Source organism: Nanorana parkeri, unplaced genomic scaffold, assembly GCF_000935625.1.
Source record: "Nanorana parkeri isolate BGI_ZX_2015 unplaced genomic scaffold, ASM93562v1 scaffold20, whole genome shotgun sequence".
In the NCBI taxonomy this organism is placed as follows: domain Eukaryota; kingdom Metazoa; phylum Chordata; class Amphibia; order Anura; family Dicroglossidae; genus Nanorana; species Nanorana parkeri.
Window position 1 is genome coordinate 3,530,241 of NW_017306288.1, and position 13,347 is coordinate 3,543,587.

A 13,347-nucleotide genomic window follows, 5' to 3' on the forward strand; every position below is an offset into this window, starting at 1 on the left:
ATTGAAAACATAAGAATAATTTAGATGACATTTGCATCACTATCTAAAGCTGAATTCCAAGCAAGCAGCTACATACACAGCTGAAGTCCACATATGTGAACTGTCTTAGCTGGCACAGGTTTAGTCATTCAGAGATTTATGCAGTAAAATTCTTGAACTTTACTGCAAGAAAACAGAAAAGAATGAATGGGTCCAAACACAAAATGAAAATAATATTCACTGTTCATCATATTGAGCTCTTTTATATGTACATGTATATCTAAAATAGACAATTGATGATGACCTTCCAAGGGCAGCAATGTATTTTGTCCTGTGAACATTGCTGCTGAGGAAATCCACATTTTAGTAATACAATTCTACCAGCCTGGTTTTATCCAGGCTGCTAAACTGTTCTCGGCAGTCTTTTCTCCCCTTCGCTCTGGCGGTCTAAGGACCGTTGACACCATCACATCTTATAAGGGGTTTACTGACCTGCATTAGACGTAAGGACGCTGAAGGACATTCCAAAATCAGTAGCATAGGGGGAATGAGGTGAGCGCTAATTGCCATTGGAGCCCAGATCAGGTAAATAAACAGCATTATCCGAGTCCCCTAGACAAAATGAGTGCTTAACTCTTGCCGTTCAGGAGAAGCCCCACTTCAAGGGTAAGTTTTTTTGCCTAGAGTTCTTCTTACATATATGTATTCAGTATAATATGACACTTTTATCTTAATGTCAACCTTCAGCTCATGTTTTTTTTATCTCCACTTACCTTGTTCGCTGGGTGATCGTGAAATGACATACTCGCACGTCCAGCTATTCCAGCGTTGTCCTGCTACAATCCACTGCTGCACACTAGCCCTGTGCTGCCATCTTACTTCATCAGGGAGTCAGCTGTCTCTTCCAGGTTCTTGCAGCCACCGCCTTGATGACGCACATGCGCCGCAGCACGTCTTCAGGGGGGACAGCTGGCCCCCTGATGATGCACAGCAGTGCATGTGCAGTAGAGCACCCCAAGGCCTCCTGGGATGCATGACATCAGTACTCCAAAATGATTGTATGCGAATGGACGTCATTCTCATCTAGCTTGGGAATCCCATAAGTGCTAGGAGGGGTTCCAAAGAAAAAATGTATTTGTTGGGGGAAACAAAATCCGATTAGGAGAAAGCAGGGGGGCAATAAGGAAAAGTGGGTAGGGAGGTTGATGGTCAGCTTTACAGTGATCCATTATAATTTATTTCATCATTAAGTTTGGCTGTTGTAGAGCTACATAGCCAAACATGTCCTAGCCATGTTTGCAAATCTGGGAATGATGTGATCTGTAGTTCCGCTCGACTAAATGCCAGTTGATGTCTAACCTTCATCTATATGAAGGTTATAAGCTAAATGCTGAGCTGACTGTACTTGATCCAATTATTCTGTACTCATATTTATCTCTAAATGAATATAAAACCAGCTGATCTCCAACCTACTGATATCACTCCCCTCCCCCCAGTCATATGAGAGATCAGATCACCCCAATACACACTGACCTGCTTTTACAGCCCTCTACTCTCCTTGCTGCAGGAACACGTGAGCGGAGCGAACACAGTTCGCTACTGCACATTCGTCAAAAATGTCACCTTCACAGCTTGACCAACAAGTAGAATGTAAACTACAATTGAAGTTAAAATTCAAAACACGTTGATTCATTCTTCATATGCTATTTACGAATTATTTTTGCTTTCCATTAAATCACAGTGCAGGAATAAGCAGATACATTTACTTACAGTTTCCAGGCGACTCGTGTGCTACACTGTACACCACCCCACGGAAATAGTACATTTTTTTGTGTAGTTCCGGATTCTTTTTACTCTACAATTTGCAGGAGTCACAGAAGGGATTTCTTTCAAAGTAAAGCAGAGCGGTGAAACGTTTTCACGACCACACCGTGAAAATATTATAGGACTATAGTCCTTGAAACACGTTTTTCCTTTTCCATCAAATTCTATTTCCTTGAGAAATCTTTTTAAATTAACAGTTGACATTATTAAACACTAATAACGGGAAAACAACACTAGAAAAAAAATAACGTTGATAAAAAGAACTGCTTGTTTAGACAGGTGAGTGAAGTTGCTATTTCCGCACGGAATGGAATGGCAGTCGGACCAGCTAACCGTCATTGATTCCTAGCGGCTAGCAACCAGCGTTCTATCCGCAAGAGGTCGAGGTTTGACCCCACTATGACTCTGCTTCGGATCCATTTTGCGTGTGATACTTTTTATTTTCCAAAGACGCCTTGGTCTTCGGGAACATGGCAGAAGCATGACGTGCAGTGTACGGTCTCCGGCGTCATTTTTTGAATGTTTTATCAATCGACCTTTTCTCTTGTGAGGAAAGCCATGCACCTTTAGTAAACATAGCAGCCCTGTGCTCTGGTGTCAGCTTCCTTTCAGGTGTTGCTGGTGCACCTTAGCAGCGGGAACTGGACAAATAGCTGCACTTATAGGGGGGCAGGGTGTCTCTGGGTGTAGAGCCATCGTAGGATGCAGGAAGAAACATCAGACATCAGCTTGGATTCGGTGGCCAGCACTACAGCCAGTGATGTGTTGATTCGTTCTACCAGTGTCCACAGGTCTGGCTCACTGAAGAAGGAAACAGCTGGGATAAGTAGAAGGTTTGATGCAGCAGATACCAGCCAAGGGCTGATGGATCTTCTGGATTTTGGGATGGTGGCTGCAAGAGGTCAAGACAGTTCTGCTCTGTCTGGGCTCTACAGTGGGAGAAGAGAGCACAGACACAGGGATACCTCTGCAGCATCCATGAGAAAGGAAGTAACCGATAGAGGGATGGAGATGAGCGCAAGCCAGGAGTCTTCCCAATATTCAGAACTCAAGCACAAACATCCTGATCTCTCGCATGGCTCCAAAAGGAAGAATGGCCAGGTGATGATGGATGTTCCTGATGGAGAAGGTCAGGAAGCCCTCCATGTGTCTGAAGTCCCAAGTCAAAGGGGTGTCCTCCATGGATCACTGAGAAAGGGCAGCCATGGAGAGACAGTATGTTCCCAGGACAATGACAGGAGCACAGTCCACATCTCGGTGAAGAGGCTGCGGGAGATTCCTGCTCCATTACCAGATTTTACCATGAAGAAGAGAGATCCGACATCTGTCCCTCCAGCACTTCCTGCTAACAAGTATCCCGCTGTCAGATTTACCTTCATGGAGGGGACATCAGGTAAAAACTAAATCTTACACACAAATGTATTTAAGTAAAGGCTGTTTTTTAAAACAAGTGCTTACATCTAAACTGCGAGCAAAACATTTTTTTATCTAAATATTTTACTCCGTTGCCATAAATGATGGAAATTTAGTTTGTGTGCACCAAATGCCTTTTCCAATCCAGATATTACCATGTAATGGTATCAGTGACATCATCACTGTGCGGTACATAACCTGTGTAGAGAACAGAGCAGTGGGAGGGACCCAGCAGGCCACACCCACTACAGGAGGGGGTGGATACAAGACCAGTCACCCTGCTCAAGGATGAAGCAGTAGTGACTGGTCTTTATGACAGGTAGCTCCTGCACAGAGGTAAATATATACACTATATTACTGCACAGATTTGGAAGACGTACACAAAGCACACCAAGATTTAAAGTAGTATTAAACTGTCAAACCTTTTTTTTTTTTTATAATGAATCCAGATCTATCACATATACATTGCCCAGCAACTGATTTCTTTACATTTTTACCCGAAGACTTAGTTATCATGTTTCTGAACAGCTCCAACTCTCCCAACTCTGCTTCCCTGAACTTCCTGTCCAGTTCAAGATCACAAGGAACAGAACAGACTTCAGAAGGAAGGAGAAGGAGGAGTAGGGGGAAGGGAGTGACTTGCCTTGCTGTGCCTGTATGTTTGTGGAGACACACACAGTTTACTAGCACACACAAGTGTGTCTCTATAGGACCCTGCAAGGGAAAGGAGCCGACTTAAAACAGGATATCAGGGCCAGTGCTCAGGGGACCAGCTAATTCTGCAGGAAACTAAAACTTTTAAACATCAAAGGGCAGCGTCCATTGTAAGTGATTTAATTAGCATTTGAAATACCGGTAACAAACATTTTGACTTAATATAATATAAGTAAGAATACATATGATGCATTTAGACAATATTTGTTCATCCCGGTGTACAGATTTAACCACTTCAGTACCATTATGTGACACCCGCTACATTACCAGGCCATTATTTTAGTTTTCATGGTGTGAATGACAATTGCTCGGTCATGCAACACTATTTTAGAGTGGAATTAAAGAGTAGAATTAAAGTAAAACTAAAATGAAACTTAATTATAAGTTCATCTAAATATGCAATTTTCTTTCTAAGGGCTAGTTCACACTAGTCACAGTGCGTTCTGGCCGGAACGCACTGGATCGCATTGCAGCCGGCTCAGTCTGTTGTGGGGCATGAAGGGGGCGTGGTGGTGCGTTAAACTCAATGGCTCCGAGCTACGCCCTCCGGCTGCAATGCGATCGGCCGCACGGGAAAGCAGGGCACATCAATGCCTGTGTTCCAGTCCGATCTGGTCAGAAGAAATAGTGCTTGTCGCATTTTTTCTGACCAGACCGCAGGCATTGATGTGCCTTGCGTTCCCGTGTGGCAGATTGCATTGCGGCAGGAGGGTGAGGCTACGGTGCCATTGAGTCTGCTGTGCATTTTGATTGTATGTGATGCCACTCCAAGCACTTTAGTGTCAGTGATGGGAGCTGCCATTTTGACTGTAGCATGCATTCTAGAAAACCACAAGGTGAAAGCAGAAATGCTCTCCACAGCTCTACATAGAGGCAGTGGTATCCTTGTTCTAATATGTAAGAATAATCCTTGAAGTATAACCTGATCATTTCTGATGTGTCACCGTTTTAAAGTGGGTCATGCCTACAAATATACACACTGCTATTTGTTATAATGTGTTGTTAGTGTACAGTTATATACAGTTTGTTGTTGTTTTTCATCGAATGAATGTGCAGTGATTTTTTTTATTTATTTGTATTTTTTTTTTTGCTTGGCCTAAAAGTGATAGAACAGTGCCATCTAGTGACCAAGCTGAGACATAGCATAGCACTAACAGGGTGATGATGCTACTAGAGCTGCAGCTAACGATTATTTTCAAAATCGATTAGTTAGCCGATTATTACGTTCGATTAATCGACAGGTTGGTAAACATTTACAGAGTCAGGCTGAGTACATAATTGTGAAAAATGTTCAATTACAAAAGTTAAGTAATGCTGCTGCGCTGCCTGCACACATCTGAACTACATTTAGTGTTGGGCTTCTCATTTGTGGATCTCCTGCTCCTTTGTGATGTGTAGCTGCAGGGAATGTGCCTCTTTGCAACTTATTGGGTGGGTCTGCAGGAGGGGGTGGCAGTCAGTTTTGAACGGGCTTGGGTAAACTCAGGTGAACTGGCAATGTGGCGCTGCTCCTCTTTTGGGTTGAATGACAGCATCCCCGGCCTCTTTGTTTACATTCAGCTGCCGGCAGGGCAATCTTCCTGGTCAGCAGCTGAATGGGACGGGGGGTGCATAATTGGTTGCTGGGATGCTGGTGGCCTGGTGTTGAAATGCTGTTGATTTGCTTCTCCCCAGTGTCTACACTTTGTGGGTTGGATACCTGCTTCTACACCCACATGCTCTGGTTCCTTCCGCTGGCTTGTGCATGCTCTATTGACATATAAACTGACAAGAGCTAGCTTTAGTTTTGTTCAGTGACACGTCCCCAAGCTCCTTTGTTTGGCGACTGAAAGTTGCTACATTACTGGATTTGCTTACCTTTTTGATTGTTTTTCTGGACCATCAGCTCATTTTTGGAAGTAACCCTTAACCCAGATCATCCAATGGCAGCATGGTCCTTAAAGACCATCCCAGTTTTAGAACAGCCCATTCTCTTTAAAGGGTGTAGAGTATAACTAAAACCAAGGTAAGGAATCTACCTCTTGCTTTTTCTCTCGCTTGGCTTATAACAATGGAGGAGAAGAAAATGATACTTTAATTACCCCACAAGCAGAGACACGTAAGTATGAATATACTGTATTTGCATGTATTTATGCATGACTTAAAATCTTTACGCAATCATTGTTTTTTCAGATGCTGTTATTGGTTCAACAGTACAGAAAAATGTAATATCCAAGAACTCCAAATCCCCAAAGGTAAGAAGGATTAACTCTTGGGATAAGAATGTGTGTGTGTGTGTGTGTGTTTGGACAGGTGGGAAACTCCGGCCCTCCAGCTGCTGTGAAACTAAAAGTTCCATGAGGCAATGCAAGACTTGACAGTTACAAGCATCACTCCCAGAGGCATGTTGGGATTTGTAGTTAAAGCACAGCTGGAGGGCCGGAGTTGCATAGGGGTAAGTTAATCAGCTTCTGGCCAACTGGTCCTACTGCATTAATGGTTGTGGTAGGGAAAACTGTAAGCTTCTTCACAGTCAGGGACTGTGATGTAACTTGTGCCATGTTCTCTGGAAAGGCCCGGGGGATTTATGCCTGTTACATCAATGTTACAAATAAAGAAAATATTTTATAATATGTGAACAACAGATTGCCAACTATATGATTTTCTTGAAAGCTGAACTCCATGCAAAGGCTAAAGAAATAGTTGAATGACATATATGTGAATTGGTTGACCCACCAGAAGCTTTGAAATCCTGTCCAGCCAGTCTTGGGATACAGACATCACAGCTAGGTCCCTACTCTGCAATACAGTTAAGCTGCGCAGTCTAGACAAGCACTAACCTCCAGCCTAATTTGTCTTCTATGCATATTCATTTTATTTCCAGAGACCCGTGGGAGCTTTGAAACCCATGATCTTCTAATGTACAATGCTATCCCTACTCCCCCCTTTCCCTTTACTGGCTTCCACTTTCTAAGATTGGCCACCTAGCGAAACATTTGCAGTCACCAATGCATAATGAAGTGTGGGAGGCATGACCGACTTCCTATATAAAGTCATTATTTGCACATCAGAATTCCTTGGATTTTTGGCATCATGGGGAGATCTAGAAAAAACACTGGGTAGGCACCTCCTAGGTGCTCATGTTTAAAGTAAATTCCACAAAGGCAAAAGCCAGACAGGGCACCTTCCCTATTGTAAGACCTTTATTATGGAACATAAATAAAATACCATTGATTATACTCCCAAAGGAGGATGTTGATAAAGCCTTGTAACCTGCATTCGACAGCAACAAGCACTGTATTAGTTGAGGGGTACAAGTGATCACATCGGGATAATGACAGACTCTGTCTTCATGTCTTTAAACCCCACTGCTAGATGATGACGTGTTTCCGGGGCCACGCCCCTTTCCTCACAGCTGATTATCTGGCTTTTGTTTTTATAGGTATATTCAGTCTCCCTGACCTGTAATGGGGTTGCCTCCATTAGTGGTACCTTTACAAGTGTTTCTGGGCTACAAACCAGGTCCTGTGGTGCTGATGTGGATTGTTTTTGATAGAAAGGGTTTAAATAGAATCACTTCTGCACATGTAAACCACAATTTACCAGTCTTTTGGATCTATAGCTCCTTAAACTCTGCACTCACCATCATACATCCGTTGCCAGAGACTTTTAGTCTGTGTAAATGAGAGGAAATGCTTTCAAAGTCCCCTCCTAATTGTCATCAGAACAGTTGCCCCCCCTGAAAGATTTCCCCTTTACTCCTGTTCTGGTGACAGCTTTAGAATTTTGGATTTCTCCACAATTTCTGTCCTGGTGACTATGGCCACCAGCATATATAGAGAGTGTGCATCTCCACACTGGAGACATAGACAGCAATAAAAACCTGAAAAAAAAGCTTAAAGGGTTAATAAACCCTCAGCGTGTTTTTGCATATATCTACTGCTAGCAAGCAGTAGATATATGCAAAAACCTAAAAAAAAACCATTTGAAATGGGTTTAAACATACCTGTGTCTTCGCCGCGCACTCCAGTCCGAACATCTGAAGATTTTTGAGCAGCCGCAAAGGATCCTGGGGGGGGGGGCGCCTGCTCAGTTCAGATCTTCGGCCGGGAGATGAGGAGAGACACAAGGTACGTCTATGGAGCAGTGTGCACCCGCACAGACCCCTTGGGACAGGAAGTGCCAGCTAGCACAGAGGAGTCAGCGCTGGATCGGAGACCGGCACCAGCACTGGAGGGACAGCTGAAAACTACAGGAAAGAAGATGATTGGATCAAGAGGCATCATTACACTAACATGGGGGGATTTATCCTTTTAAGATCACTTTAAGTTTCACTTTAGTCTGGGGTTTTTTCTTCTCTATAACAGATATCCTTGGCATATGACATGATTCTGTGATGTGCGACGTGCCTCTGATGCTCCAGTGTATGTGATTTGGGACTGGAGTAGTCTTCCAGAGGGTAGTGCAGTAACCGTGGGAGCCTGTGTTTTATTCATACTGTAAGTTGCATTTGTGGGTCCATACAGTAGATGAAGACATTGCATCTTTTTTTGCCAGGTAGAGGAAATGAATGCCAAGATAGAAATTGGAGCCTTTTAGCAGAGATGATGAGTCAATTTGCTTAAAATATATGTATAGGTTTATTTCTTCTCAAAATGGCATTTCTGAAGCAAAACAAAAATGGAGAACTTTAAAAGTGCTTTCATGCTTGATCATTATGTTTCTTGTTTTAAAAGTCTCTGGTGACAAAACATTTTCAAGATGGTACAGATGAAGTTGTGACCAAGAGGAAAACACTGGAGGAAATCGGGCAAAAAAGTAAGTCACCCTTGCTAAATGTCACTTTGATGTATATACTTAAAGGGTTTCTAAACCCTCATCTTTTTTTGCCTATATCTATTGCCAGCAAGCAGTAGATCTATGCAAAAAGTAAAACCCCCCCCCCGCTTTAACCCTTTCGCTGCCAAGCCCTCCGGAACATTTTTCAAATCAGCTGAGCGCCCGAAAATGTGAAAGTTCTCGGGCGGCCGCAAAGGATCTTGGGGCGCGCGCATGCGCAGTTCACATTTTCGAGAGGGACGCAAAGTAAGTCTATGGACGCGTGCACCCGCATGCAAGTCTAGAGGAGTCAGCGCTGGATCGGACACCCGCCGCAGCGCTGGAGAGAAGGCTGAAAACGACAGGAAATAAATAGAAGATCAGATTAAGAGACATCATTTAAGGTAAGTGCTTTAATTAACGTTGGGGTGAGGGAAAAAAAAGTTGCCTTTAATGTCACTTTAAGGCTAGATTAAACTAGAGTCTGATGTAAGATTTTATTTAAAGGGAAACTTTTTTTCTTAACCCTTGCAGTGAGGGTACCCCTGCGGGTTAAGTGCTCAGTTTTGTCTAGGTGATAAAATAACCAAGTTATACTCACCCGATCATCCAAGCCATCCAGCTGTCACAGTGATCCCTGCAGTGTCCTCATGTCTATACACAGTGGGGGGAATTTATCAAAATCTGGAGCAGCTGTGCACTGCAACCAATCAACTTCTCTCTTCAGTTAAACTTTGAAAATGAAAGAGAGAAGCTGATTGGTTGCCATGCACAGCTGCTCCATATTTTGTCTGCTCCAGTGTTGATAAATTCCCTTCAGTGTATAGAATGTGATGATTTACAGGGCCTTACACTGCCGCAGAGTAAACGGGGAGATGATGGAAGGACCGGTCTAAGAACAAGCTGGCTCATAGCATCGAGTGGGTATTACTTATTTTTTTGCAACCTAGACAAAAACGAGCACTCAACCGTTGGAGTGTGGGGGTAGCCCCACTGCAAGGGTTAATAAAAATGTTTCTTCTTTAATTGTTTTGGCTTAATGGGTTAAAGGAGATGTATTGAGAGAGTAAAATATATTCTTACTTAAAACTAAACAGGTGTGGGACACTGCAGCTGTGCCACACGGTCTCTATATACCGAGAGCTCACAAACCGCCGATCTCTGAGCTCACAGCTTCTACCTGCCGAGGGTGGAGACTGTCAGTCACTGCTCCATGCAGAGATTGCCCTCTCTGTTCCTCCAGTGCTTATGGGAAGCACAGAAAGGGGAGGGGGCGGGCACAGCTGGCTCTAGAGAGGCAGAGCCAGTGCCAGTTGTCAATCAGGTAGTCTGGTGGATCCCGACAATATTATTGTGATCTTTCCTGGCTGCAGCACGGCTGAACTGTCGGCATATAGTGGGCAGTAGCCCTCATGATAAGGCTGTCAGTTTACACTAATGCAGTATATGCTCCCGAGACCACTGTTTATATTGTAAATTGGATACACTCTTTACAGGGCATCTTTGCTGGTTAGTAGAAATGAGTTCTGGGTAACTGCACTTCGGTTGTCCTACTTCCATTGCACATCCCGTATTCCAGTTTGAGATAATTGAGCTGTTTCTATTTCTTTCTTTTTTGGGAGTTATAATTGTCTTTTTTTTTTTTTTGCTTTTTAAGACAAAGAAGTCCAAATTTCACAGTTTACCACTGGTCAAAAAGAATCTGTGTTGGCAGCTTTAAATAAAAGGTAAGCATTGCATTCCTAGTATTGTTCTTATAGCCTACGTCACCGTTGTATGAATGACGCTCCTTGTGAAGTTACCTCATTAAATAGGCTGAAAAAGGAATCATATCTGGTCATTCTAACCTTTCAAAACTCCTGCAGTTTTGTTCTACATCAAGTTGTTATATATATTTTATGAAAGGGGGAAAAGAGTTTTCCGTCAGTCATGTGACTGACCTCTCCTCCAATCATGGCGTTCTCTGCAGGGTTAAGCAGACCACACTATGGTCACTAAAAAAAAGTGGATAAACGCACAGCTGAAACAGGGCGGTTTTTAAGGCTTTATTCAAATTGGCAGATGTTTTCAGATGTATTTCTGCACTTAAGTTTCTGCAATCATTCTTTTCAATGATGAGTTTTCCCCATTTTTATTTCTTTTTTGTGGCTCTCTTCCTGCCCACCATGTAGTTTAGGATGTTTCCATTCACCTTTATCATACTCCCATCCAATTTATCATACTGTAAAATAAATGAAGAATGCAGCAGCGACAGTGGGAACCCCTCGAAATGGTTGCTGCAGGTAAGCTGACCCGGTCACTCAAGTGCAGAGCTCTCACGGGCAGAGTCTCTGAGAGATTTAAAGCGTATTTCCACTTTTGCAATCGACTTTGAGAAAACCCCACTATATGTTTGTTTTGGCTTCCCAGTCACACGGCATACCTAAAAATGATTAAACAAAAAAAAAAAACTTCTTACCTTTTAGATATTTATGTAGACAGACTGCATGCTTCTCTGTACAATTTTCAAGTGACGGGAAGCACATGGCTGTCCTGTCCCCATAGAAAGACTGGGGACACACGGGAATTTATCAAAACTGGAGCAGTTGCCCATGTCAACCAATCAGCTTCTCTCTTTCATTTTTAAAGCTTAACTGAACATACTGAAGAGAGAAGCTGATTGGTTGCCATTCACAACTGCTCCAAATTCTCTCTGCTCCAGTTTTGATACATTTCCCCTACTGAGTTTCCTCTAATTTAGTTAGTGACTCAGGAAGTGCTGAAGCTATTGGATCAGCATGACGTCCAGATAAATAGTATTTTTAGCAAAGGTAGCCTCCATACTTCTAAGGCTGGCCATACACTGATCAATTTTATTTTTTTTCTTCAACCCGTGGGCTGAACGAAAAAGATTGACCCAATTCCTCCATCAACACAAACCGTATGTTGATCGAGGAATCCCGCTGTTGACGTTGTATTCTGACAGGTGCCTCTGGCACCTGTCAGAATACCCAATCAGAGTGGGCAGCTCACTGGCTGCCGACTCTGATTGATTAAAATTTTTTCCAGCCGGCTCCTTCGATCAGTTGATTGAGGAATGCCGGCTGAAAGGTAGCCAACAGCCCCACACAGTGTGCAAATTTCGTCCGGTACATTTAAAAGCCGCCCGAAAATCAGCCAGTGTATGGGCACCTTAAGTATAGTTTTCTTTAACTCCCCGGCATATACCAAAAACTTAAATACTAGTTTAAAATGGGCATAAAGTGGATGGGACCATTTAAATTAAAAGTGACAAACTAACATGAGCAGGAGATGGCCCACGGCATGAGCTGTCAGGACGTACGTATGTCGTGTTGCAGAATTGGTGCAGTCCAACACTGCCTACAGCCTTCCTACTTCAATATGTAAATAGCGACTTTCTCAAAGCTGCTATTTGCATAAAAATAGGCATGTGCCCTGCCCCCAAATGACAATGGCTGGGGATTATTCTAGCACCAGACATTGCATTGTGGGATCAGAGTAGAGGGGTGTACCTAACAGTGCTGGGACAAGGTCTTTTAGCACCCAAAATGGAAAGGCCAAAGTGTGCCCCCTCCATGAGCTGTCAAATACTTCAGCAGCATAGGATGTAGACCTTGCCCCTTCGGGCCCTCCTCCTACTGAAGCATCTAAGATGGCCACCTCTTCTGCCTACCCCTCGGCCTAGCCCTGGTGCCTAATCTCCACCTGGAACTGAAAGAAAAGCAGGGGCTCCAGGCAATGCTGTACTGCACTACAAGAAGCTGCTTTTGTAGAAAGCTACCTCCTGAGGATGTTGGCTTTTGATTTATCTCGGCCATTTCTTTAACTGTGCGATTTATATTTCATATGTACCAATGTCTGTGTTGAATATATGTTATTATACTACAGAGTACAGAGCGGCACAGGGACTAAAGAAGTTCGTGTTCAGTTGCTTCAGGATGTTGCCACCAGCAGTAGGAAGTCTACAGGCTCAGCAGATGAGAAGGCAGGCCACAATGACGTGCAGTCAGCCACTATTGCTGCTGTCACTGCTGCTGCTATCGCTGCCACTGCCCCAGTCATGAAGGTAACACATGCATATCACTGCATTTAAACTGTACATTCTAGTTATGACCAGTGTGTTGTGTGAAACAATAGATACATTAGAACTTATTGTAAACATAAACTTTATTACCTAATCTCAGTGGGGGGAATTAACTTAAACCGGAGCAGGCTGAATCTGGAGCAGCTGTGCACAATAACCAATCAGCTGCCATTTGCAACTTGTTCGGTTAAGCTTTGATAATAAAAGCTGATTGGTTGCCATGGACAGCTGCTGCAGATTGTCTGCTCCCGTCTTTAAAAATCCCCCTCACTCAGTGTGCTTTTGAGTAATTATTGTAATGATTACTTGGAATAAGCACCGATATCATTTAACATTTTTACTTCGTTGTTTTGTCATATTGTCATGCTGATATTCTATGTGCAGATTTGCAGGTATTTCCTTTCAGTGGCCATCTGTATGTTATATCAGCAATCTGTATCTTTGCTGAATGATTGGTCTGAGAAAATCAAATACAGTATAAGCCACTCAGGGAGTATATTATTTCCAATTAAAGTACATCACATCCTCACCCCTCA

At 43.2% G+C, this 13,347-nt stretch overlaps 1 protein-coding gene across 1 annotated transcript in view; it reads left to right on the forward strand.

The window, feature by feature from the left end:
• The first annotated feature begins 2,505 nt into the window (after positions 1-2,505).
• Positions 2,506-13,347, forward strand: part of KIAA0586 (KIAA0586 ortholog) — a 67,715-nt gene continuing 56,873 nt past the window's right edge. The window contains exons 1-5 of the mRNA XM_018562187.1: positions 2,506-3,196; positions 6,103-6,164; positions 8,646-8,727; positions 10,385-10,454; positions 12,616-12,793. Coding sequence (XP_018417689.1) covers positions 2,506-3,196; positions 6,103-6,164; positions 8,646-8,727; positions 10,385-10,454; positions 12,616-12,793 — 1,083 coding nt within the window. The remainder of the gene's footprint in view (positions 3,197-6,102; positions 6,165-8,645; positions 8,728-10,384; positions 10,455-12,615; positions 12,794-13,347) is intronic.